This window comes from Haliotis asinina, chromosome 8 (genome assembly GCF_037392515.1).
Source record: "Haliotis asinina isolate JCU_RB_2024 chromosome 8, JCU_Hal_asi_v2, whole genome shotgun sequence".
Taxonomy (NCBI): domain Eukaryota; kingdom Metazoa; phylum Mollusca; class Gastropoda; order Lepetellida; family Haliotidae; genus Haliotis; species Haliotis asinina.
In genome coordinates, this window is record NC_090287.1 from 39,832,442 (window position 1) to 39,860,314 (window position 27,873).

Genomic DNA, 27,873 nt, shown 5'->3' on the forward strand with positions numbered 1-27,873 from the left:
ATGTGGACTCCGAGTTGTCTGAGTGGGTACACATGTTTAACTACGTGAGGTCAGTCTAGTACAAGCAGCAGCTCGCAGGCGCACGCATGCACGCACGTACACACGTGCATGCACGAAACTTTAAAAGTGAAATACATAATTTTCAACGGGCGTAAAACACAATTCATCTCGTCTTAAATACATAATTTGTGAATATCAAAACCAGAGGGCAGAGTACTTGTACATTCTTCAGTTCTGTTTATCCTCCTGTCATACCACGTGTGATAGTCACCATGTTATCAGCTATTGTATACCTGTGTAGTTTAGTACCTGTACCACTAAGATAACACCACGGAGATTTTGTCAGTGTCAAGTGTCTTTAGCTGTAGCGTGGATATTGAACAGATCTAGACGAGACTGAAGGTACGTCCCACTATAACAATTATAGTTGTCTTTTGAAGCGAAAGTGTATCTGTGATACTCTTTACTAACGCCAGCTGTAACAATGCAAGATGTAGCACACATAGTCAGACACTTCAGCTATCAAAAAGGTTAACTTATGTCAGTCGGTGTGTCTTCGCTGGCAGCATGAGTGGTCCACACAAGCAGTTTACGTTGTCCCTACAAGGTCTGGGCTTAGATTTTCGAAGATCTCTCAGTGGTAGGGTAGTCGTAGGTGCCATACATTAACATTAACTTACGGCTATCTTAGCTCTTAGATAGCTTCGGAAATAACGGCTCAGGAACTGTTCCATAAAGCGATCGTAACATTACGCCTGTCGTAAGTGGCAGTCTAACTAAAGGCATCAGGTGGTCAGGCTCGCTGACTTGGTTGAAGCATTTCATCGTATCTCATTTGCATAGATCGATGCTCATGATGTTGATCTCTGGATTGTCTGGTGAAGACTGGATTATTTACAGACCGCCTTGACTGTTGCTCAGTGCGACGTTAAGCAAAAAGGAAACAGACAAAAACTTAACTTGTGATGAGATTAAGTAGAGGGGAAGTTATAACTGTGTGAGTTTGGTTGTTTAACGCTGAAACTCGCAACATTCCTGCCACATATCTTTACACGGTTGTCACATATCTTTACACCAGACATGATAATCTTGGTGTCGGACATTTAAAGAACACCTCCGGTTTATCCGATGTCACACGTCCCATCATTCCACCAAAACCATCTTGTCTGGGACATACATGATCGATTACAGATCACCATACATTTTGGTTGGTGTTGTGGCAAAAACGAACATTCACTTATTCAACCAGGATCCATTACTGAGCCATGGGTCGACAGGAGAACTACAGCCTTGAGGAACCTGCAAACGGTGCGACACCCACCGCCACTTCCAGACATCAGAAGGAGCGGAGTGAATTGGTGAAGACCATGACACGGTCACAGAAGGTGGTGCTGTTCCTGACACTGGCGATCATCCTGTGTATTGCTTTCACTGCTGGTCTTCTTGTCCACTTCCTCGTGCCACCCCACCAGGGCAACGTGAGTAGGTCCCATAGAATTCTTGTCCACCTCCTCGTGTCACACCACCAGGGCAATATGAGTAGATCCCACAGAATTCTTGTCCACTTCCTCGTGCCACCCCACCAGGGCAATGTGACTAGATCCCACAGAATTCTTGTCCACTTCCTCATGCCACCCCACCAGGACAAGGTGAGTAGGTCCCACAGAATCCATACATAGCTGTGCAGGTGTTAATTTTCTCTGGTCCAATAAGGCATCCATGAATGTTTCTAAATCTGAAGGGTACTTGTGTTTTTACGAACTAGGTGCACATAGTACGGTAGGTGAATTAGAGTGTACACGTGGGTGCGTGCGTGCGTGCGTGCGTGCGTGCGTGTACACATTCTTCCAGCCGGAGTCTTTACGGCGACCACATGTATAGTTTTGTCTGTGTAGGTTCATCCCGAGTCTCTGCAGGATCTCCACAACGGAAGCAGCCAGAAGGCCGAGGTGGCTACTACTACACATCCTGACATAGGCTGCAGAGACAGATGTGTGCAAGTACTTCATTCATCCATCCCAGTCTCATGATTCGACTGATGTCGAGACGAAAAATTCAAATATACCGCCAGTCAAGTATATCAAATACCCATGTTTGATAGTGCTGAAAACGAAACGAACAAGTACTGATATCTCAGTGGATGTGTATTTGAAGTCATAACTTGCACGAGGTTATCACCTGTTTTTGATGGAACCATTTAAACTGGGTAGGCACCACCATTATTTCTTTTAAGTTTAATGATAATACCTTGTGTGGAGCTCGAAAATATAGAAAGTCCATGGCCATCTGACAGTTTTATTACAAAAGGAGATCCTTCATGATAGGGACATTTTGTGGGAATTGTACACGGGTAGTATTAGCAAAGCCTCCTTTAAACTATAATCATTTTAAGAAATTATGGAAACGTTACAGATTTACGTTGGTAGAGTCCATTCCCGACAGTCTCCATTACCAAGACGAGGAACTGGTACACCCACGCACGGGTCCGGCCATCTTGGACCTGATACGGAACGCAGAGCAGACGATATCTGTGGCATCTTTTTATTGGACTTTGCAGATGAATGACACCACACCAACTGACCCCAGTTCTCAACAGGTGAACAAACAAGGGCAGATATATAACCAAATGCATATCACGCCATTGCTACCGGGCTTCAGTCGTAGAGACACACATTTTCGACTTCAAAGCTTTCGCCAGTCATTCATTGTGAATTGTGACATTTGATTTTAGGTTCCTGTTTCTCAGGTTGATCTTAGTACTCCGAATGTCGTAAGTCTATGTTAAGGTGTGCGAGTGACGCTGCCTTGTGAACCCCAAGCCTGACTAGCTATTCTCGAAACGTTCGTAGCCCTACGAACGTCTTAAACCCATACCTAACACCTTGGCTACGATCAAAGTTAAGAATTCTTATGGCTACGAATGTTTCGAGAATAAGGGCCCAGGTTCTTGACTTTCTCCTGAGAACGACCTCCCATATACCTGCATAAAGACTCGATATTATATCCCACCTGCATAATCAGCTATATTCCAACCTTTTCATGGTAATCAGTCAGTGACTGAGGTCCCATGCTGCCGGGTTAGTATTGCAGCGTTTAGTCAGTAGATTGCTTCAGTTCCCTCTTTCAAGAAGCATTGGTCTGCTTGAAGTTTCTCCACCCGGATTCCCCTAATGACTTGTGCTATTCTATATGCTCGTGTGTCTGAGCTCATCTTCGTCATTACAGGGACAAGAAGTGTTTGACGCCCTGTTTGACGTTAGCAGTCAAGGTCAAGTGAAAATTCAAATTGTGCAGAATCAGCCATCGGCGGTGTTTCCAGATGTCGACACAGAGAGGCTTGCAGCAGCAGGTATGTTAGAACCAAGGTTATCTTAATTTAGTGTAAATCCCCTCAATACTGGAAAACTATTTCGTATACATCAGTGTTAACATGGCCCCTATGATCTCGGGGCGCGCCAAGATCCCCATGTTTAGTTGATAGATTCAAAATTCTGTCATGACTTGTCGGAACAAAACTACTGGCCATCAGTTGACCACAACCTGCGGCATGTTGGACCTCTGTCCCATTACCCTTCATATTCAACGCTGATGAATATGCATTAGATATTATCCTTCATATTCAACGCTGATGAGTATGCATTAGAGATTACCTTTCATATTCAACGCTGATGAGTATGCATTAGAGATTTCATATTCAACGCTGATGAGTATGCATTAGATATTATCCTTCATATTCAACGCTGATGAGTATGCATTAGATATTACCCTTCATATTCAACGCTGATGAGTATGCATTAGAGATTACCTTTCATATTCAACGCTGATGAGTATGCATTAGAGATTTCATATTCAACGCTGATGAGTATGCATTAGAGATTTCATATTCAACGCTGATGAGTATGCATTAGAGATTACCTTTCATATTCAACGCTGATGAGTATGCATTAGAGATTTCATATTCAACGCTGATGAATATGCATTAGATATTACCTTTCATATTCAACGCTGATGAATATGCATTAGAGATTACCTTTCATATTCAACGCTGATGAGTATGCATTAGAGATTTCATATTCAACGCTGATGAGTATGCATTAGTGATTACCTTTCATATTCAACGCTGATGAGTATGCATTAGAGATTTCATATTCAACGCTGATGAGTATGCATTAGAGATTTCATATTCAACGCTGATGAGTATGCATTAGAGATTACCTTTCATATTCAACGCTGATGAGTATGCATTAGAGATTTCATATTCAACGCTGATGAATATGCATTAGATATTACCTTTCATATTCAACGCTGATGAATATGCATTAGAGATTACCTTTCATATTCAACGCCGATGAATATGCATTAGATATTACCTTTCATATTCAACGCTGATGAGTATGCATTAGAGATTACCTTTCATATTCAACGCCGATGAATATGCATTAGAGATTACCTTTCATATTCAACGCTGATGAGTATGCATTAGAGATTACCTTTCATATTCAACGCTGATGAGTATGCATTAGAGATTTCATATTCAACGCTGATGAATATGCATTAGATATTACCTTTCATATTCAACGCTGATGAATATGCATTAGAGATTACCTTTCATATTCAACGCCGATGAGTATGCATTAGAGATTACCTTTCATATTCAACGCTGATGAGTATGCATTAGAGATTTCATATTCAACGCTGATGAGTATGCATTAGAGATTTCATATTCAACGCTGATGAGTATGCATTAGAGATTTCATATTCAACGCTGATGAATATGCATTAGAGATTACCTTTCATATTCAACGCTGATGAGTATGCATTAGAGATTTCATATTCAACGCTGATGAATATGCATTAGATATTACCTTTCATATTCAACGCTGATGAATATGCATTAGAGATTACCTTTCATATTCAACGCTGATGAGTATGCATTAGAGATTACCTTTCATATTCAACGCTGATGAGTATGCATTAGAGATTTCATATTCAACGCTGATGAATATGCATTAGAGATTACCTTTCATATTCAACGCTGATGAGTATGCATTAGAGATTACCTTTCATATTCAACGCTGATGAGTATGCATTAGAGATTACCTTTCATATTCAACGCTGATGAGTATGCATTAGTGATTTCATATTCAACGCTGATGAATATGCATTAGTGATTACCTTTCATATTCAACGCCGATGAGTATGCATTAGAGATTTCATATTCAACGCTGATGAATATGCATTAGAGATTACCTTTCATATTCAACGCTGATGAGTATGCATTAGTGATTACCTTTCATATTCAACGCTGATGAGTATGCATTAGTGATTACCTTTCATATTCAACGCTGATGAGTATGCATTAGTGATTACCTTTCATATTCAACGCTGATGAGTATGCATTAGAGATTACCTTTCATATTCAACGCTGATGAATATGCATTAGAGATTACCTTTCATATTCAACGCTGATGAATATGCATTAGAGATTACCTTTCATATTCAACGCTGATGAATATGCATTAGAGATTTCATATTCAACGCCGATGAGTATGCATTAGATATTATCCTTCATATTCAACGCTGATGAGTATGCATTAGAGATTTCATATTCAACGCTGATGAATATGCATTAGTGATTACCTTTCATATTCAACGCTGATGAGTATGCATTAGAGATTACCTTTCATATTCAACGCTGATGAATATGCATTAGAGATTTCATATTCAACGCCGATGAGTATGCATTAGATATTATCCTTCATATTCAACGCTGATGAGTATGCATTAGAGATTTCATATTCAACGCTGATGAATATGCATTAGTGATTACCTTTCATATTCAACGCTGATGACTATGCATTAGAGATTACCTTTCATATTCAACGCTGATGAGTATGCATTAGAGATTACCTTTCATATTCAACGCTGATGAATATGCATTAGAGATTACCTTTCATATTCAACGCTGATGAGTATGCATTAGAGATTACCTTTCATATTCAACGCTGATGAATATGCATTAGAGATTACCTTTCATATTCAACGCTGATGAGTATGCATTAGTGATTACCTTTCATATTCAACGCTGATGAGTATGCATTAGAGATTACCTTTCATATTCAACGCTGATGAATATGCATTAGAGATTACCTTTCATATTCAACGCTGATGAGTATGCATTAGAGATTACCTTTCATATTCAACGCTGATGAGTATGCATTAGAGATTTCATATTCAACGCTGATGAGTATGCATTAGATATTATCCTTCATATTCAACGCTGATGAGTATGCATTAGATATTACCCTTCATATTCAACGCTGATGAGTATGCATTAGATATTACCCTTCATATTCAACGCTGATGAGTATGCATTAGAGATTACCTTTCATATTCAACGCTGATGAGTATGCATTAGAGATTTCATATTCAACGCTGATGAGTATGCATTAGATATTATCCTTCATATTCAACGCTGATGAGTATGCATTAGAGATTACCTTTCATATTCAACGCTGATGAGTATGCATTAGAGATTTCATATTCAACGCCGATGAATATGCATTAGTGATTACCTTTCATATTCAACGCCGATGAGTATGCATTAGTGATTACCTTTCATATTCAACGCTGATGAATATGCATTAGAGATTACCTTTCATATTCAACGCTGATGAGTATGCATTAGATATTATCCTTCATATTCAACGCTGATGAGTATGCATTAGATATTACCTTTCATATTCAACGCTGATGAGTATGCATTAGAGATTACCTTTCATATTCAACGCCGATGAGTATGCATTAGAGATTTCATATTCAACGCCGATGAATGTGCATTAGTGATTACCTTTCATATTCAACGCTGATGAGTATGCATTAGAGATTACCTTTCATATTCAACGCCGATGAGTATGCATTAGAGATTACCTTTCATATTCAACGCTGATGAGTATGCATTAGAGATTTCATATTCAACGCTGATGAGTATGCATTAGTGATTACCTTTCATATTCAACGCTGATGAGTATGCATTAGAGATTACCTTTCATATTCAACGCTGATGAGTATGCATTAGAGATTACCTTTCATATTCAACGCTGATGAGTATGCATTAGAGATTTCATATTCAACGCCGATGAATATGCATTAGAGATTACCTTTCATATTCAACGCCGATGAGTATGCATTAGAGATTTCATATTCAACGCTGATGAGTATGCATTAGTGATTACCTTTCATATTCAACGCTGATGAGTATGCATTAGAGATTACCTTTCATATTCAACGCTGATGAGTATGCATTAGAGATTTCATATTCAACGCCGATGAATATGCATTAGTGATTACCTTTCATATTCAACGCCGATGAGTATGCATTAGAGATTTCATATTCAACGCCGATGAATATGCATTAGTGATTACCTTTCATATTCAACGCTGATGAGTATGCATTAGAGATTACCTTTCATATTCAACGCTGATGAGTATGCATTAGAGATTTCATATTCAACGCCGATGAATATGCATTAGTGATTACCTTTCATATTCAACGCCGATGAGTATGCATTAGAGATTTCATATTCAACGCCGATGAATATGCATTAGTGATTACCTTTCATATTCAACGCCGATGAGTATGCATTAGAGATTTCATATTCAACGCCGATGAATATGCATTAGAGATTACCTTTCATATTCAACGCTGATGAGTATGCATTAGATATTATCCTTCATATTCAACGCTGATGAGTATGCATTAGATATTACCTTTCATATTCAACGCTGATGAGTATGCATTAGAGATTACCTTTCATATTCAACGCCGATGAGTATGCATTAGAGATTTCATATTCAACGCCGATGAATGTGCATTAGTGATTACCTTTCATATTCAACGCTGATGAGTATGCATTAGAGATTACCTTTCATATTCAACGCCGATGAGTATGCATTAGAGATTTCATATTCAACGCCGATGAATGTGCATTAGAGATTACCTTTCATATTCAACGCTGATGAGTATGCATTAGTGATTACCTTTCATATTCAACGCTGATGAGTATGCATTAGAGATTACCTTTCATATTCAACGCTGATGAGTATGCATTAGAGATTACCTTTCATATTCAACGCTGATGAGTATGCATTAGAGATTTCATATTCAACGCCGATGAATATGCATTAGTGATTACCTTTCATATTCAACGCTGATGAGTATGCATTAGAGATTACCTTTCATATTCAACGCTGATGAGTATGCATTAGAGATTTCATATTCAACGCCGATGAGTATGCATTAGATATTATCCTTCATATTCAACGCTGATGAGTATGCATTAGATATTACCTTTCATATTCAACGCTGATGAGTATGCATTAGAGATTACCTTTCATATTCAACGCCGATGAGTATGCATTAGAGATTTCATATTCAACGCTGATGAGTATGCATTAGATATTATCCTTCATATTCAACGCTGATGAGTATGCATTAGTGATTACCTTTCATATTCAACGCTGATGAGTATGCATTAGAGATTTCATATTCAACGCCGATGAGTATGCATTAGATATTATCCTTCATATTCAACGCTGATGAGTATGCATTAGATATTACCTTTCATATTCAACGCTGATGAGTATGCATTAGAGATTACCTTTCATATTCAACGCCGATGAGTATGCATTAGAGATTTCATATTCAACGCCGATGAGTATGCATTAGATATTATCCTTCATATTCAACGCTGATGAGTATGCATTAGTGATTACCTTTCATATTCAACGCTGATGAGTATGCATTAGAGATTACCTTTCATATTCAACGCTGATGAGTATGCATTAGAGATTACCTTTCATATTCAACGCCGATGAGTATGCATTAGAGATTACCTTTCATATTCAACGCTGATGAGTATGCATTAGAGATTACCTTTCATATTCAACGCTGATGAGTATGCATTAGAGATTTCATATTCAACGCCGATCAATATGCATTAGTGATTACCTTTCATATTCAACGCTGATGAGTATGCATTAGAGATTACCTTTCATATTCAACGCTGATGAGTATGCATTAGAGATTACCTTTCATATTCAACGCTGATGAGTATGCATTAGAGATTGCCTTTCATATTCAACGCTGATGAGTATGCATTAGAGATTTCATATTCAACGCTGATGAATATGCATTAGTGATTACCTTTCATATTCAACGCCGATGAGTATGCATTAGTGATTTCATATTCAACGCTGATGAGTATGCATTAGAGTATGCTGATGAGTATCCTGATGGTTTCTAATATTTGGCAAACGTTGTCTTACGTCAAGGAGAGAAAACAAGACTCTCTGTAGAAATTTTGGTTGTGAGTTTATGTTTGGGAGTGTTTTAGGCCATATTCTAGTCACACCAGGAGCGGGACGTCATTAATTCTCTTGAAACATTGTACCGGCGAGGTATTCGATAAGAAGGGTTTACACGGGGCCAACGCACTTTCCCTTTGTGTCATCAGTTGGACTTGTTCAGAAAACTCAGAGAAAGAGATTGAGAAAAGTGGGTTGAGTGTTGTAAAGGGTTACACGGTATAGCTGGGTGGACGAGAAATACTGGGAATCCTCACCCTTCTTCCCAGCCCCCTCTGTAAGCTGTTCGCAACAAGAGTGAAGGTTTATCTAAATGTGAAGCGCTTACAGACCCAAACCTGACGCCCTTACTTGACAAAGAGAGAACTGTCTGCGCTTATGGAGTACGAGTTAAAAGGACATTCTAGAGCAGGTTGTCGTACTGGGGGTGATGTGTGTGTTGAAGGGGCCGATGTGAGGAGCATGAACTTCACCCGGCTGGTTGGGGGCGGTGTACTCCATACCAAGATGTGGCTAGTGGACGGACAACACTTCTATGTGGGCAGCGCAAACATCGACTGGAGATCCTACACCCAGGTACATTCACGAGGACCTCCAGTGTTGACGAGCCATTTTTATGGAAAGTCAGAAATCAATATTACTGGAAACATGAAGGCAATTCTTGAAGGCAATTCATTTCTGATGATGAAACAGCAACGGAGTAGATATTTATCAAATTCGTATTGATGTTTACGGAAGTGTAAAATGATTTGGCACTGCTTGACTGGACTTCCCGTGAGTGTTGTAGGTGAAAGAGTTAGGAGTGTTGGTGCAAAACTGTAGCTGTCTCGCAGACGACATGGAAAAGATCTTCCAGGTGTACTGGCAGCTAGCATCAGAGGACGCCAGCGTCCCCGCCTCGTGGTCACATGACTTCTCACCTGCCTACAAGATGGATATGCCATTTGTTACTGACACGGGAACGGTGTATCTTTCGGTCAGTAGTGAGAACGAGTAACAAGAATATAGTAACAAGAGACGTTGCATATGGAATATGCCATAGTGCAATAGAATCTTGATATAATAATGTAATCTTCTTGGATTAATAGCTTTCAAATAGCTTTCAATAACAAAATAGATTTTGAACAAATTATTTATGACATACAATCTTTCTCCTCCAGAGCTCGCCGGCTTCATTTTGCCCTGAAGGACGAACAGCTGACCTTGACGCCATCCTGGACGTCATCAGCAAGGCCAGGAACTTCATCTACATCGCCGTCATGGATTATATGCCCTTCATATATCTGAACGCACCCAGGAGGTGAATTGACATGATCAGTAAATATCGGTGTGGGAGGATACCGTGTCCATAGCGGGCGTTGACTGTGGACAGTTCCTTGTGCTCTGTCTAAAATGTTGTTTCATGGTTGTATGTTGTTTTGAAGCCGCCGTATAGGATGACATGCACCAATCAAATAAACAAGGACCTAGATTTTCGAAGCTCTCTTGCCACTAAGATAGTCGTAAGTGTCTTTTATCAACACTAACTTACGACCATCTTTGCGCTAGGAGAGCTTCGGAAATATAGGCCCCGCTCTTTAGTCATCTCTTACGACACCGTCTTACGCATGGGGTGGAGAAGACCAGTTCTTAGCAGGATTGCATGATTCTGTCTCGCAAATGTATGTCATTATCAGGACTGTAATGAGCGACTACATGAGTGTTTTCAAGGATAAGATTTGACGTTAAGAAATATTCTTACTTTCAATCACTGCAGCTGATTTCGAAGACTAAATTAACCGTCCAAATGAATGAATTACTGAATGAGTTTAGGTTTACATCGCTTTTACCAATAGTCCTTCAATATCATGGCCGGGGACACCAGAAATGGGCTTTACACACTGTATTCATGTTGGGATCGAACCCGGGTCTTCAGCATGACGAGCCAACGCTTTAACCACTAGGCTGCTCCACCGCCTTAAGCGTTCAAATGGCATGATGCATGACACTAATACAGAACCAATGAATTCTTTGTCTGAGCTCGTCTCCGCAAACCAAGGCCAATCGTAAGAGGCGACTTCGTGGATCTGGCGGTCAGACCCCGCGACTAGGTTAATTTTCTGAAAGAGTACCAGTTTGTCGAGGGATGTTGGTCATTCTATCGCTCACTGGCATATCTGGTCCCATACAGCAAACATTCGCCCTTGTAGATACTGGCCGGTCCTGAATGACGCCCTGAAGACTGCAGCCTACGACCGTAACGTCACCATCAACCTCATGGCCAGTCACTGGAACCATTCCCACCCCGACATGCTGCTGTACCTGCGCTCCCTTGAGATGTTTGGCCAGTCGGTGCAAACACCGGTGGACGTGGAAGTGGTGAGCCGTATTCTTCTACGTTTGTCCCCACCATGATATAAGTTCAGAACTTTATGTCCGGCAAGACAAGAAAGCAAGCGTGAGTGATCACCTTTTTAGTTAATCTGGCTGTAAAGAAGCGCATTGCTATTACTTACATAAATGAATGAGTGAGTTTAGTTTTACGCCGCTCTCAGCATTACCCCGGCTATATGGCGGCGGTCAGTGATCAACAGCATGAGCATCGATCTACGCAATTGGGAACCGATGTCAACCAAGTCAGCAAGCCTGACCACCCAACCCCGTTAGTAGCTCTTACGACAAGCATAGACGCCTTTTTATGGCAAGCATGGGTTGGTGAAGGCCTGCTCTACCCCGGACCTTCACGGATCAGTTACATTAGTGACAGGGCGGTGGGGTAGCCTCGTTGCCAAAGCGTTCGCTCGTCACGCCGATGGCCCGGGTTCGATTCCACACATGGGTATAGTGTGTGAAGCCCATTTTCTGGTGCCCCCGACGTGATATTGCTGGAATATTGCTAAAAGCGGCGTAAAACCAAACTCACTGACACTGACATTAGTGACGCATTGTAATACAATTACGATCTACGTAATATAATGTCTACGAAGACGCAACTAAGTTCTACAATGACGTAAGCATCATCTACGCAGAAGAAAGTGGCAGTTACACTTCAATAGGTTAGGTTTTATTGTCAAAAACACTGACGCGATTTGCAAGCCGAGACGATAAGTAGTTCTGCCTCAGTATTCCGCACTTAATTATTTTTTTTTTTTCAAATCATATGGTAATCAAAGAGACTCTTCGACAAACAATGATGCCTCCCAACATTTTCTCTAATTGGCGTAAACGTGGGAAGTGTGCTGTTTAGTGGGAAAATATTGCAAGTTAATTTAAATTTAATCAATTTTATTATTCACTATTTGTGAGTGCGTGTGTTAGCATCCTGCAGAACGTTAGGGCTTTGGCTTGTAACATGTTATATTTGGGATGGCACGTTCTCAGCAAAGTATCCATTATAGTAGTTTTGGGGTTTGGCTCTATAAGATGTTTGCAAAATTAATATAATATTGTAAAGGTTTTCTTTTTTCCTGGCCATACCAGTTTTCAGATACAGCAAATCTGAAAATACTCGAAGAAATTACACAAGGCATATACAAGACCCAGAACGGTCACAGTCAACAGTGTTTTATATGTGTTTCCAACTTGTTTCTTTTCTGCAGAGAGTATTCGAGTTTCCAACCACCCATAAGCAGGAACCGGTTCCATACACACGAGTGAACCACAACAAGTACATGGTCACAGACAGACACGCCTACATAGGTGAGAGCGCTAGTCTTAAAGTGGACTTATAGATTCGCAGATAATGTCATTACTTAGAACATTTGCTCCTATAAAGGACTGCGTGTTCGCTCAACTAAACCTGCCTGTTACGATGAAAGAGTCACTACACATCCCAGGGGCGGATACGGCTCTTTTTGACACTTCATTTTCACCCGAGTTTCAATGGTCATGTAACAAAGTTCCAGGACCAAAGGAGGGGAGCGCACCCCCACAGCCCCCTCTGCGTTCGCCTCTGTATCCAAGTCTGGGTCCTGGCTAGCTATTCTCGAAACGTTCGTAGCCCTACGAACTTCTTAAGGTCATTCTTAACACATAGACTACGATCAAAGTTAAGAATTCGTAGGGCTACGAACGTTTCGAGAATAAGAGCCCAGATCCACAAAGCGTTAGCACTACATCATTCGAAAACCTATGATACACCATAGAGTTACGACCGGTCGTAACGTTACGACTACTTTGAGCATCGGGACATTGAATTGTGCCATTTAAACGGTAGACCACTGAGACCAGGAAAGTGGTTTCAGTGAATTCACACGTTAAAAGTTAAATACAAAGTCTAGATGTAGACTTAAACTGGCACAAAATTATGGATTCGTCAATGTCGGTAGAGATATGTTTCGTTTGAAAATACGACCAATCATAGTATAACCATGGGTTCTGATATTAGTAGAAGTACATTAAACTGTATTCCGATTTCTGCCAACATTTCCGCACTCTTAAGTCAACTTTCTTTACAGGAACCTCAAACTGGTCAGGGGACTACTTTTTGTACACGGCGGGTATAGGTTTCATTATGGAAGAGCCAAAGTCTGATAACGACACGCTGTCCTTACGCCAACAACTAGAGAATGTATTCCTCCGCGACTGGACCTCGAACTATTCACATCCTCTCTCCTACTACACAAACTAGAGTCTATAGTCAAGGTGCCCTTGGTGTCTTGGCGTGAAGACATGAAAATCATTTCAGTGCTGGAGTCACAAGGTTTGGAAATATGTCGGCGGGTTGCATTAAAGTTAATTTAAGCGTTTGAGGCCCGGATCAAAACAAAGAAAGTCTGGATTTCTATACACTGCTCCGTGAAACTGCTCGGATATTAAACACTTCATCAAACAACGACAACGCAACTCAGCCACAGGCACAGGAATATAAATATAAGTAAACAATTATACAGGTCTTATTACCAAGCCTTACTATTACAGGCATCATTCCTGGTGTATTCCGTGTAGCATGTAGCATGGACCATATTCCAGTATTGTTTATGGAAGATAAACAGCTGCATACCCGCCAGCCATAATACAGGGATAACGTCTTCTCTACAGGCAACTGTTCAAAGCGCAAATGGGGTTGCGCAGCATATAGAATATGAAAAGTCTTCTTCTATGCGAGCGAAGCATGTAAGAAGACTGGTTATTTTCTCTATGCTGCGCAACCCATTTGTACTACAGTGTGCTTGTGATTTAAGATTGGCTTACGTTTATATAAAGTCGATTTCTGGTGGGACCCATAACCTGGAAAACTGTTATTTTTAAATAAAATAGTTATTTAGGAATAGAATCCCTGAGGATTAGAATTGGTCTTCAGTTACCCATCCTTGTCATAAGAGGTGACAAACAGGATCGGGTGTTCAAACTCGCTGACTTGGTTGACGCATTTTTTTAATCAGGATTGTGTAGAAAGATGCTCCTGATGTCAGTCACTGGATTGTCCGGCCCAGATTTGATGTGTATACAGCGGGAAAATTGCTGAGGGCGGCCTTAAACAAGAAGCAAACCTTTACAATAATTACTAGCGTGTCTTATTACACAAATATATATGCATTGACCATATGTGACCATAAATCAATCGATTTACAATAATAATTCAACCAGAAACAAGGATGAGGCATCATAGAGAGGTCACACTGCAATATTTCACTGCGGACAATGTCCATTTGGAACGGAACGATCGATCTTCTGTATTGGGGAACTCCGTAAATGTTGACTGGCGACGCAAGCATTCTTCTGTGAATCTGTTTAAGTTCATATATTCCTGGTTGCCTCTTACAATTTCTCAAGTATGGCCCTGAGCCAAATTGCCACCCCCGTGGCCCCGGGGTCAGGCTGGGTTAGACGGTCTGGGTTGACGTAGCTGGCCCGTCCAGCGTATGCCCTCATTGTCGCTGTCGCCTCTGCTGTCTTCTCTGCTGCCTGCGACAGACCATTGATAAATATCTCTTACAGTGGACAAGACTGTATAACAGCACACGAATATATATTAGTTACCCTAAACATAAATGACTAGTTTTGTGGATGTCATGAGTATACAAATCCTAAATCGACACATCTCGATCTGTGGATGTTCTTCTGACGAATTCGAAGTCGTGCACTGGATCCAGGACCACATGATGCACTAGCTTTAGCCGTTCCAACTCAAGGGGAACAGGACAATTTCCTCAAACACAACACTAACTAAAGCCGGAGCTTTCAAAACTGCTTTCGTCAAGAGTTATTTTTGGGTTTTCTTTCTTATTTGACCGAAACTGAAGCTTGAATTGTGTTACAAGCATGGCAGTGTCAAGAATGCAACACGTAGCCTCCCCATTAAGATATGTGCTACCCTGTCACGTACCTGAACCGCCTCCGTGAAGGCTTGGATGGGCGTTGTCTCTGACAGTCTAGATAACAGAACATCCCTCGCAGCACACAGAGGGTCCAGCTGTGGACAGACGCGTCAGGGGAACAGTAAGTCACGGTCATCACTTCCACATGTCATCACAAGTTATTGGATTAGAGGCTGTTCACTTACGCATAGATGCGCTACACGTTCCCTCTGGTTTGGGTAAACTATTGTATTCTGTGGTACAGCTGGTCGTATCACTGTCAGACTGCACACAAAGTCTCATATATTAAATGAACATGACGCTACATCCTTAGTAATATATTAACCTTCGAGGTATAAAATGATAGTTTAAGAACTTTGGAATTAATATTTACTTTGTTCAAAGATACTATGGTATGCTCCGATGTTCATACAGTTTGGCTCTATGTGGTTCCTATTCAAATGAAATCAAAAGTGATATTCGATTGCTCAAATGAAATAACAAAAGTATACTGTGAACGACCGATGATATATAGCAGATACGAAGTAGTTTCGTTTAAATGTCTGCGTCACTACTCACCATCGTCCTGTCTCCGGGCTCAGCGCCTCCGTACCTGCAATATACACCATCTAGCGTTTAGTTACACACCATATTGGTATGTTATACACGGTTTAGCATTCAGCCATACACAGGATATCTGCAAGGTGCACCATTTAGCATTTAGCTATATAAACAATATCAGTAAAGTACATCATTTAGCATAGCCACTATATGAGCAGATAAAGACGTTATGTAAGAAGGGCTCACCTTCTAACGGCGTCAATGCCCTGTGAGAGGGCGTCACGCCATGCCGTTACCGTCACAGAGTCCTTCAGACAGCTCGACGATGACGTCAGCAGAAGGCTGTGCAGCTGAGGGATTTGTGTCATGGGATGAGTAAGGTAGTTGGCTTTAACGCTGTGAGTGGGCTTTTACGCCGCATTTAGCAATATTCCAGCTATATCGTAGCGGGGGACACCAGAAATTGGCTTCACACGTTATACCCATATGGGAAATCGGACCCGGGACTTAGGCGTGACGAGCGAACGCTTTAACCACTAGCCTACCCCTACAATCCTGTGAGCATTACTCTGTTTACATCATGACATGGCTGGTTAAAGTTGAATGAGGACAGTCAGCGAGACCCATGAAAGTCTGGGTTAGAATATTGACCTTCAGTAACCCATGCTTGTCGTAAGATGCGTCTAACGGGATCGGGTTGTCAGGCACGCTGACTTGATTTACACATCGCTTCCCAGTTGCTAAGATCGAAGTTCATGCTGCTGATCACTGGATTGTCTTGTCCAGACATAATTATTTACAGGCCGCCACCATATAGATGAAGTATTGCTGGGGGCGGCGTAAAACTGAACTCACAGTAAGTGATGGAGGTATGAAAACTATTCCACGTTGGTGAACCTCACTTGAACATTTAAGAATAACAAACCAAATATATTGTAAGGATTTAGGATTCGAACCCACGATTACAAGAGTGTGACAGTGGCGCCTTAGACAAATGGGCCATCCATATCACATATGTCATGGACATTCGAGTCTGTCATTCGTGCCTTAGAATTTTTCTCGTAGTATTCGTACTTTCTATACTGTAATATTTACTCCTGATAGTTGCAGAGCTTCGAGGGCTTTGTGAAACGGGATCCAGTTTGGTATGGACAGGGATTTCGTTTCGAATGGTGCATTTGTAATCATCAACACTAAACCACTCACTGCGCCCGACGCACCCCCCATCTGGTTTTCAGCTGTTGTGGCCAGAGCTTGGACTAAGGAACTTGGCTTATCAACAGGCAAACCGGGATTGTCTTTGTTACCAAGCTGCTTTAAAATGGCTAAAATAAAGGAAACAGTACAGCTTGGCAAATATCATATTTTTTTCGAATTCTTTATGCATTACCTGACAACTTACCTACACACAAAAGAATTTGAATGATTTGAATCATATTTATTTGGAATGCCGACTTACCTCAGCCAAGTCCTCCTTTAAAGGTCACATATCACGTAAAACACAACTTTGTAGATGATGATACCTTTCGGTATGCACTTACCGTAACAAATAAATCATCACAAATTCCAATTCAACCTATGAAGTTGAAAACAAAACGCAATGAAAAAAGCCCGCGAAATCGGAGTTCAAACGATTCACTAATTTTCCCCCAGCGTTGGGGAAAAAAGTGGTTTCAACAGCTATATGCTGCGCTGATCTCATAACGCATGCGCAGTGAATAGGTTCGCGGAGCTTCAAACAGTATGCCTGCCAGGAGTATGAGGTCCTGAGCTGTAGTCTAATCTTGTTTGTGTACACAAACACGTAAATAATCTACACGTTACATAAAAAAAGCATGTTGATGTTGATAAGCAGCTTCTGTTACAGAGAAAACTCAGTGTCTGGTTTACTGACACCTTTTTGTCTTCCTGTCTGCTAATGACAATCAATCACTGGCCATATGCAATTTGAAGTTAGCTTATAAGCCATAAACATAGAGCCGCCTAAGCGTATTTTCATGAACCAGTTGCCAATGAACATGCTACACTTGAGTGCTCACCCACTGACTCTGACTGGGTTCGGTATCGCGGCTGTTTCGTTTCGAGGGAGGTTAACTCAAGTACAGAAAATTGATCTTATAAATAAAGTATTGCGATTATACGCGTTTAGTTTTGTTTATTTGTTTCGTAATCGGCAATGCATTTTATATATCATGAATAAGTGATAACTGTGTTTTACTTATGTTTGTTTTTTTGGCTGCATGTGACCTTTAAGAGATAAATATACTGATGGAAAGAAATAAGGGATTACATAACAGCACAGGTGTTTTTTCCCAGGATTCTTCACAAGTTATGCGATACAAAGCTAGTGAAGAAACCTTGGAAAAAAAGGAACACTTGTCCTTTCATGACATCCCTTATTTTTTCCCTCAGTATATTTCAAGGCTACTGTATCTGCAGCTGCGGAACGCTCTTTACCCTGTCTTAAACGACACTGCTTTATTATTGACACCAATTCTGGGGACCAAAATAACTATTATCACCTTTTATGTATTATTTTAAACATTTTTTGTGGGTTTCAGACGCTCACCTCTAGCTCCTCGTGCTAATGTACTGCCCGTGTCCCCATCTCCCCCCTCTGTGTCCAGTTGGTTCAGTCGAGCCTCGTTCTCAATCAGTTTCTTGGACACGTGCGCAATGATCTCGAACAGTTTGCCTGCATAATCTGAAATGTGGAGAAGTGACATTCGTCTAGCCTGTCTCACAGTCCCTGAACCACAGTGTTGTCCTTACTGAATCTCAGCTAACGTAGATAAAATCTTAAACTGTTTAATAAAGCTTAAAAAAAATATTCTAAACTAGACCTTCACCAGCTTTATAGTGTTAGGATTCTGGTATACAATGACGGCAGTTTTCTTTGGAATAGGGAAACCATTATGTCCACAAATACTGATCTTGGAGATTTCACGATCACTTCTAAAGGGACCCGACTCAAGACGTATTGGAGCATCATATTCAATACTTATGAAAAGTCATGATATTTGCAACTCTGCGATTATCATACAATCACGTACCTGATTCTACCTTCGCACAGCCCTCCAGTGTAGCACTAGGCGTGTCTTCAATATAATCCAGCACTAAACGAGGCGGGGTCTGCCTGTCAGTCACTCCATGTGGTAGAAGTGGGCGTGGCCAGTGTGGAGAATCAGTTGGATAATCTGCACGAGAGAGTGTTAGAAGGTCACGGTTGGTTACATAAGTGAAACAATATAAATCAGTACTGTCATCAGCACTGACAGAAATACTGTTAACTAGTCATTAACTCCCCGTGGAAACACGTAACTCACAAAACACACACACACACCAAAACCAAAACAGTAGCGCATTGCGTATTCTGCTTTCGAAGTATCTAAGTTTTCTTTTTAACATATAAGAAAGTACATGTATATCACTAAGGGAACGGTACAGGTATTTCAACAAAGATTATATATCGTGCCCCTACAAATGCATGCGTGAAATGAAACCTAACATTTGGTATGCCATCATGTTACATGAAGGATTTTGATCTGCTCTCAAATTTCACTGACTGTTACCCAGTATATTATATTCTCGCACTATTCTAATAAAGCTCTGGACCTCATCACCAAAGCTTCGTGTTCTTGTCTAAACCAACTCATCCTTTCTTTCGCTCATGGGAGCAATTTGATTGGACAGCTGTTTTCAACTGAGTGCTATTTCAACAGCGTTCAACATGAAGCTGTTGGGGTGATGGGACAAAGGTGTTTATCATAATAGATTGGCTACATATCGCACAATAATATACGCTGCATTAGCAAGGATGTGAGATGTGGACTTACCGAGAGCCTGTGTTAGTGTCGTGTCCAGGCGGAGCAAAGTGATAGAGATGCCAGCCATCTCCAGGGAGGTTTTAAAGGGGCTGTTGTAGGCGCGAGCTACATGCATACCCATGGTTTCTGCAACACAAGATATGCACCTGTGTCTTTCTTTCATGCCTATCGTGACCAGAGAACATAACCAGTCCTGTTGTTTACACCACAGGAGCTTGTAACGTTAAAAGAAAGCACCAGGGTGAGCTAATGTGACAAGATATCTCATTTCAGTTGACGATATCCTTCATACTTTTCAAAATATCATTATTAAGCTTCTTAACATCTTAATTGCATTTCTCGGCATAATGGATGCCATTGTAGATTTATTGATTTTCTGTTTTCTATTATCTTCAATTCAATAGGAGTTATCTTCAATGCAAGATACCTATAATTTCATTCAAGAGATCTCTAAATAATTTAAGATATCAGTATTGTGAAAACGGCTTGTCACACGCTAAGACGATGGTTATTCACATACATTAACACAGACTTAAAGTAATCCGTGCGCTGAGATCACTTCGTTGACGTGGGCTAAGTTGTCGATCATTGTTGGAGACTGGGCTCTCGACAGACAAAGCGCCTTTACACGAAATCGAGCCTGCGTCCGTTCATGGCGGGCGGAATACAGGCTGCATTTAATTTAATATTACAGTCAGTAATATATAGTCTGTCCCCGAAGGAAGATATCTGCTCTGCAATATGTCTGATCAGGAAGATGTTCATTCATAAAAAATGTTTTTCTTACTGACGTAGATCATCATATTTGACTGAAGACAAAGGTCAAAGTTTTGCGGACGTCGTCACAAACGCCACGTGCATATAGGTCAAAGTAAAAATAATAATCTTCATCCTCGTAGAAACACGTTAAGGGCAATCCACTTCTTTCAAATTGCTAAAGACCCGCGAAGATCCGGTGTAGAATTGGTCTCCAGAAACCCACGCTTGCAGTAAGAGGCGACTAACGGGATCGGATGGTCAGATATGGGCGGATCCAGGAATTTGGAAAGGGTGTGTGTGTCCGGGGGTTTGAACCCTCTGGATCCCCCTTGGCTCCGCCAACGCAATAAATTTAAAACCTTGATTTTCAAAAAGTGTGTGTGTGTGTGTGTGTGTGTGTGTGTGTGTGTGTGTGTGTGTGTGTGTGTGTGTGTGTGTGTGTGTGTGTGTGTGTGTGTGTGTGTGTGTGTGTGTGTGTGTGTGTGTGTGTGTGTGTGTGTGTGTGTGTGTGTGTGTGTGTGTGTGTGTGTGTGTGTGTGTGTGTGTGTGTGTGTGTGTGTGTGTGTGTGTGTGTGTGTGTGTGTGTGTGTGTGTGTGTGTGTGTGTGTGTGTGTGTGTGTGTGTGTGTGTGTGTGTGTGTGTGTGTGTGTTGTCGAACCCCAGGAACCCTCCCACCCCCCTCTACTTCTGGGTAGGCCCATGTTAGGCCACTGACTTGGTTGACACATTTCATCGCATCCCAGATTTGTAGATTGGTGTTCATGCTGTTGATCACAACACAACATTATCTGGTCCAGACTCCAATATTTACAGAGCGCCGACATGAAGCTGGAATATTGCTGAGTTCGGCGTTAAGCTCCTTAACCCCCGTAAAGTGACATGTTCCAGTATTGGGTCTCACCAAGGTACGATATTGCTTCTCCCACGACGATGTTCATTTCCATGACGGTGGTTGCGCCGAGGTTGTTGATGAAGATGGCAACATGGTCACCTGTAAACAAGACCCCGGAATTATTTATGCATGTTTTCTGCTGTATACCTGAAAGACGGGAACCACCATCTTGTTGAAGATTCTCATAAGCATCATGATATGTTTTATCAAGAAAGATGTATTCAGAAGTTCTAAAATGAAAGGTGTCCAATTGCAAGCCGCAAACCTTTTATTGTAATTACGGTAATGTCCGAGTAATAATTATGGTAAGTCAAGACGTATTTATGCCTTCATGTAACGGATGGGAAAAAGGTCGTCGTGACCCTCACCTTTTGTGACCTTGAGATATGTTGGGTTGTCTGGGTTGGTGATGTGGTCTATCATGATCTTCACTGCTTCCCTGGCACTCGTCATCTGCCAACAGGAACCGCATTTAGTGCTACAGAGTGAGTGTTATTTTACGGCATAGACAGTAACGTACCTCACAAGGTAAAGTAGCGTATGATGTTGTGTAGGTGTGTGACTGACTGTACATGATTTTAAGAAGGTTTAATAGTGCTAAGATACGGAGATGCCCTACCGAGTCACAGCATACCGCCCTCAAGCCGACCAGGGGCTCCTTTCATGAGGCAGTGTTACTATGGTCAATCTTAAAGTCAATTCTTTAACCTTACCTTAGTGATTCACGATCACCTTTGCGTTGTGTGAAAGGAGGACCTGGACTTGATTTTCCACCTTAACGCCAAGCAGCAGGCAAGGTAGCAACAAGTAACTTATTTTCGTTTTGACTGTGCTAGGTGATCGAACAACGATATTCCCTCCTCGGACAGACGCTGCACATCCACTAACCAAGGTTGTATATGAAGTGGGCACGTAATGATCATGTAATTGTACAAAGGTTTCCTGTCAGTTTCACATCTAATTGTTGAGCGTATACAGTTAACCAAAAGGACCCAGACCTTCATGCGCTTGACGCCCGCCTCTCCATGTGCCCCCAGACCCAACTCCATCTCATTGTCCCCGAGGCTGAACGTCGGTCCAGATCCTGGCGCAGAGCACGCACTCCAGCTCAAGCCGATAGTCCCTGAAGTGGGGAGTGGTGGAGCGGGAATTTACAGGGATTTGGTCATAATTTTAATAGGGATGATACCCAAGGAGATGCATCTCTCTGAAGTTTACACCTCTCTGACAGACCAAACACCATGATCATTTTCGGATCTCTTTTAGCGCTAAGACAGGCGTATGTGCCATGCATTGACAGTAACTTTAGCAGTCTATTTTAGCACTGAGAGAACTTCGATAATCTATGCCCAGGACTAAGCGGTAAGATTGTCGAACGTTAATGTAAATGTATGACAATTCCGACTAACTTCGCGCTATGAGAACTTCGAAACACTAGGCCCAGAAATCTAGGACGCGAACCGGCGATCTTAGAGATAAAACGGTATTATCTCCCATACTTTAAGGTTGACTTAAGACAAACATAACGTCAGTTGTAACTCCGAGATCACTTACAGGGCGTGGAGCACGGCAGCGAAATGTTTGGTATAAAACACCAGGAAAAATGTTTAGATGAAGCAAACAGCAGATGGTGATTCAATGTTGAAACGATGCGGGTATCTTGACAAGCATCATATCAGTGAGTATGTCATAAAATATCAAATCCAAGTTTCAAGTGTATGATTCCTTTGCCCGATGGTTTATTTCGCTGTGAAAACCTATTTTGAAATTATTACGACAGGGGATGTCCCCAGACTTCACTTACCCATCTGTTTGGTGGCAGCTGTAGTAATCTCAACGATATCCTCCAGACTCCGATCCATCTCGGCCAAAGCTCCAGCAATCTAACAAACAGTGAACGATTTTGTAAGGCACCACAGACCCCGTCATAGTGATGGAGTTTTACGACGTTTTAAACAATATTCCAGCAATATCACGGCAGTGGACACAAGAAACGGGCTCCACACATTGTACCCATGTGGGGAATCAAACCCGGGTATTCGGCGTGATGAACGAATTCTTTAACCACTAGGCTATCCTATCGCCCAATGTCGACACAGAGGCTTCGTGTTCCTGAGCGCATTAACTGTAAACATCAAAATTGTTTCGATTCCATTCGATTCCGATGCAAGATTTCTTTTGTAAGCAAATACCATGAATAGTGACGTCGAATATTTTGACGTTGGTCAGAATGTTAAAATCAAAACGTTCAATTACTTTATTTGTGACGATATATCCAACAAGTCCTCTTCGACCCGCAGTGCGGTCGTTGGTCGTCACGGCGCAGTCCTCGCCCACAACTATCATGGCGATTTTGATCCCCTCTTGTCGGGCCTTCTCGTAGGCCAGTCCGAAGTTGAGTCGATCTCCTGTGTAGTTGGCCACAGACAACAGACATCCGCCTGTACAGACACAGTCACAACACACGGAGAGTGGGGGTTACCTTCTCAGGAACTTCTGTGATCTGTCATGAACTTTCAGAAGTAGAATCAAAAGCAGTACAGAGACAGATCCTAAGTAAATATTCTAATAACCTTATTGGATGGTTTTATTTTTAAAAGTAATAACTCCTACAACAACGACTTCAGTAATTGATTTCAAAGATAGAGCGCCACACGTACCCTTGTTCCGTTTGGCCACAGCTCTTATTGCCGGAAGTATTTCCTGTGGAGGGGGAGAGGCGAACACCGCTCCAGCCACACATGCCGTCAGGTAACCCCTCCCGACATACCCTTGCACAGAGAAATCAATCCAAATAATTGTATCACCTTCATTAAGAATGATAAAGAGGCGACTCTCGGTTTCGTAGTTACATTTTTACCTGGTTTACCGCTACAGTACGTGATATTTTCTATCTTGTTTGATTTAGGAATGTTGTAGCAGAACGTTTATTATATGTATTATATTTATTATATTATGAACTTACAAAGTTAAAGAACACACGCTGTTTCATATGACTTATATTGCAAGATAGCCGAAGCGATGCAAGTTAGAATTTTGAACAACACATACTTGTCGTAAGAGGCGACTAACAGAATACTGTGTTCAAGTTCGCTGACTCGGTTGACATCCTATCCCCACTTCATAGATAGATGCTCATGGTGGTGATCACTAGGTGTCCTGGTCCTGGTTCGATTATTCAAAGACCTCCGCCATATAGCAAGACAGGGCCATTCAACTCCGGGTGTTCTTTAACTTAATTTGAGTAGTATAGTTCCCAACGTTCTTACCTGCCTGTGCTGGCTCGTGCCCAGATCCGCCCCCACACAACACAGCCACCTTGCCGGACTTCACGTAGTCCTCGACGTCGGCCCTGATCACGATGCGATGACCCTGTAGTAGACGCACCCCAGGGTTGAGGGCCACGTAGCCCTCCAGCATGTCGTCCACGCATCGCTCCACGGAGTTGATCAACTTCTTACTGCCCTGTCCGCTCATACTGCACAGTTCCTTGTTTGCGCTCGTGCTAGCTTGATGAATGTGTGAGTTTGTTATAGGGTTAACGTCGAATTTTGAAGCGTTGACGTGTACCACTGGCGCTGAAAACATAACAACGAATATGGGATGTGAATCCTCGACCCCTTGGACAGCAAATCGTCTCGTCGGAAACGACGGGACCAAAGCGATAACCCATAAATAACCAATTAACGTATAATTAAATATGATTACAGACCGTTTGAGCCAGAAACGGACAGATGAATTGCACATTTTATCATTGTACCAAATTGCCATATAAATATAAATAGTACACGTGTTTATAATTTAATAATACCAATCAGCTCTCTGATATGTGAAAACTTTCCGGACTCCACCAGAAAAGTTGTTTAAGAAACTATCATCTCTGAAAACGCAGTTGTTATCTGTCGCGGCGGGGTGAAACCTGAGAAACGGAACAGCTAATCAATACGGGTACATCTCAAAATCTATTCCGGGAGAGCTGTCGGCTCCTCTTCTGTCGTAATGTCATAGTCACGATTTAAAGGGATGACATGTGGTGCCACAGTTGCCCGTTGTAAGTCATCCCGACAGCAGAAACTTTGTTCCATGACGTTAGCTACCTTGTTGACACAGTTTTGCTAAGTTTCAGTCGTGATTTTGTTAAGGGATTCCTTAACCAAAACCTCCACGTGACGTAATCCAAAAGTTGTGTTTGATTTGGCAACATCTCCTTTGACAATACCAATATCATCTGAATGGGCTTAAGGTCACTGAGATAGGGTGGAAGTAGCAGAATATCGTGACCCTTACTTTTTATGTAACTGTCAACTTTGTAGAAAGGTTCACCATCAGGTTCACCAGGTTTTTATGATCTCACATAGCTGAGGCTTCGTTGCCTTTGAAGGTCGTGCGATGTGAAATTTGTCGAGCCATGATATCATATCACCTTTTCGACTGTTCGATGTCGGGGTTTTACTGTGGGGGTCCTGCACGTTGTGGTATGAGACATTGTCCATTATGATAAAAAGACTTCTCTGGTAGAGCTGGTACCAACTTGTTTTAAACCGAATCGAGGAAAACCATTTATCTCGCAATGGTAGTCTCTGTTATCTGTGGATTTTGCCCTGAATACCAAGTCGCAGCCTGGTAGAAAGCCTTTGCTGGAGCAACCAACAGAAAATTATTAGTCTCTCTCTTTTCACTAGAGGCAATTTTCTACGTAACCCCTTATCACCCCCATCGGGTACCCACTGACTGCTGGCAGTGTGCGAGACATTCACCCAGGTTTCGTCCAAGTACACTTGGTCGAACCCTTCCTCGCGCTTCTTCTTTATTACCCTGAGAAAATTATTTCTCAAGTGAACGATATCAGAGCGTTCACAGAGTACTGACCTATCCTCTCCCGAAATGTTCTTACAACGACACCCGAAAGCGTGTAGGAGTCGCCAGAGCGTGTACGTTGTTACTCTGAGGTTGTGTTCTTGATTCAAATGCTTTAAAAAAATTTTCAGTGACATGTATTTGTTTTCAGAATAGAGCTCGTTGATGGACTGTCTTGCCAGGTTCTTTGGAAAGAATGTTCAAATGTTGTAATTTGTGTGATTTTGACACGAACCCTACCTGCTTCGCATCACCCTCGCAATGTTTGCTGACACTCCTAAAGCTTTTGATGCCCGCTTACGGAATTTACTAATGGCATAAAATGGTTTGACCCTCTCGGCTTCAGCACGGAAAAAATCGTACACTTTAATCATCAACTGTTTCACGTCACCATTCAACTTTTCATCAGGCATGTGTATCCCGTGCACGACGAGATACTGGCTGTTCCGTTTCTGCGGTTTCACCCCGCCGCGACAGATACCAACTTTTACGTTTTCAATGCTGTTAGTTTCTTAAACACTGTTTTGGGTGGAGTCCGGAAAGTTTTCACATATCAGAGAGCTGTGGTGTATTAGTACATCAAAAACAAGTGTGCTATTTATATTTATGTGGCAATTTTGTACAATGATAAATGTGCACTTCATCGGTCTGTTTCTGACTACATTTGTATCACATTAGAGAGATAATTAGTGTACTCATACGACATTGCCCCAACATGTTGATCAATGCGATACTCGTTCCTCTTCTAACGCACAGGAGAGACTTGCGACAGTCGTAGCATTATAACTTCGTGCGACAATGATGCGTAAACGAAATCTGTATGAATTGATATCCATATTGGACTGTCATCGATCAAATAAGCGCACAGCAGATGACAGGACTGGATAAATGTGGCCAGTTCTCTGTCATTTCTATACAGATTAAATAACAGACTATATATAAGCAGTTGTTCTAACTATCAGATTACATGAGGTTCGGTCCAACTGCAAACAGGCAAACCCTGTGTCGTACTCTCACATGCATTGGAGCTCAGGTTGTGAAAGAATGTAATATTTCATGATATCGATAGACGCGACTCACTTTGTAATTAGATGTCTGTGCCCAGTCACAACGCACTGTGCCCTCTTCTAGCAGCCCAGTGTCTGTACCCTGCACCTCAAAGTCTCAGCTCGGGTCTGGGTCAAGGTCAGCGAGACAAACGAGGCCATATTAGTCGTCTGGCCTAGTTTGTTGTGTATCTTATATTAAGTTTGTGTACAGATAACACTGACATTCATTGTCATGTAAGTGTCACCTCGGTAGTACATATACCTTAAAAGTTGACAAGATGTAG

At 41.6% G+C, this 27,873-nt stretch overlaps 2 protein-coding genes across 4 annotated transcripts; one reads left to right on the plus strand and one right to left on the minus strand.

Annotated features, from left to right (window-relative positions):
- The first annotated feature begins 251 nt into the window (after positions 1-251).
- Positions 252-14,620, plus strand: LOC137293433 (5'-3' exonuclease PLD3-like). 2 transcript variants are annotated; one of them, XM_067823966.1, is made up of 11 exons: positions 252-402; positions 1,250-1,478; positions 1,896-1,996; positions 2,413-2,596; positions 3,226-3,349; positions 9,812-9,942; positions 10,154-10,342; positions 10,527-10,666; positions 11,556-11,724; positions 12,945-13,044; positions 13,803-14,620. In XM_067823966.1, the coding sequence occupies exons 2-11, from the start codon at positions 1,266-1,268 to the stop codon at positions 13,973-13,975; spliced, it is 1,524 nt and encodes a 507-aa protein (XP_067680067.1). In that variant the 5' UTR covers positions 252-402; positions 1,250-1,265; the 3' UTR covers positions 13,976-14,620. The 2 variants fall into 2 exon arrangements, with proteins under 2 accessions (XP_067680067.1, XP_067680068.1); XM_067823967.1 differs by having other exon boundaries at positions 351-402; positions 1,278-1,478.
- On the minus strand, positions 12,388-27,759 carry LOC137293432 (triokinase/FMN cyclase-like). 2 transcript variants are annotated; one of them, XM_067823965.1, is made up of 17 exons: positions 27,621-27,759; positions 24,953-25,261; positions 24,344-24,454; positions 23,940-24,124; positions 23,488-23,566; positions 22,682-22,806; positions 22,052-22,136; positions 21,693-21,782; positions 20,042-20,158; positions 19,259-19,402; positions 18,775-18,909; positions 17,412-17,530; positions 16,452-16,555; positions 16,224-16,257; positions 15,674-15,760; positions 15,110-15,252; positions 12,388-14,819 (listed from the first exon to the last, which is right to left on the minus strand). In XM_067823965.1, the coding sequence occupies exons 2-17, from the start codon at positions 25,158-25,160 to the stop codon at positions 14,756-14,758; spliced, it is 1,830 nt and encodes a 609-aa protein (XP_067680066.1). In that variant the 5' UTR covers positions 25,161-25,261; positions 27,621-27,759; the 3' UTR covers positions 12,388-14,755. The 2 variants fall into 2 exon arrangements, with proteins under 2 accessions (XP_067680066.1, XP_067680065.1); XM_067823964.1 differs by lacking the exons at positions 12,388-14,819; positions 27,621-27,759 and adding an exon at positions 26,107-26,233 and having other exon boundaries at positions 14,839-15,252.
- Between the last annotated feature and the right edge of the window lie 114 nt (positions 27,760-27,873).

Coding starts and splice junctions, on each gene's coding strand:
- LOC137293433 (XM_067823966.1), top strand. CDS start 1,266: ATGGGTCGACAGGAGAACTACAGCCTTGAGGAACCTGCAAACGGTGCG. Junction 10,667..11,555: donor TATCTGAACGCACCCAGGAG/GTGAATTGACAT, acceptor TCGCCCTTGTAG/ATACTGGCCGGTCCTGAATG. Junction 13,045..13,802: donor AGACAGACACGCCTACATAG/GTGAGAGCGCTA, acceptor CTTTCTTTACAG/GAACCTCAAACTGGTCAGGG.
- LOC137293432 (XM_067823964.1), bottom strand. CDS start 26,176: ATGGACAATGTCTCATACCACAACGTGCAGGACCCCCACAGTAAAACC. Junction 25,262..26,106: donor GACATCGAACAGTCGAAAAG/GTGATATGATAT, acceptor TTATGTTTTCAG/CGCCAGTGGTACACGTCAAC. Junction 21,783..22,051: donor ATATCTCAAGGTCACAAAAG/GTGAGGGTCACG, acceptor TCTTGTTTACAG/GTGACCATGTTGCCATCTTC.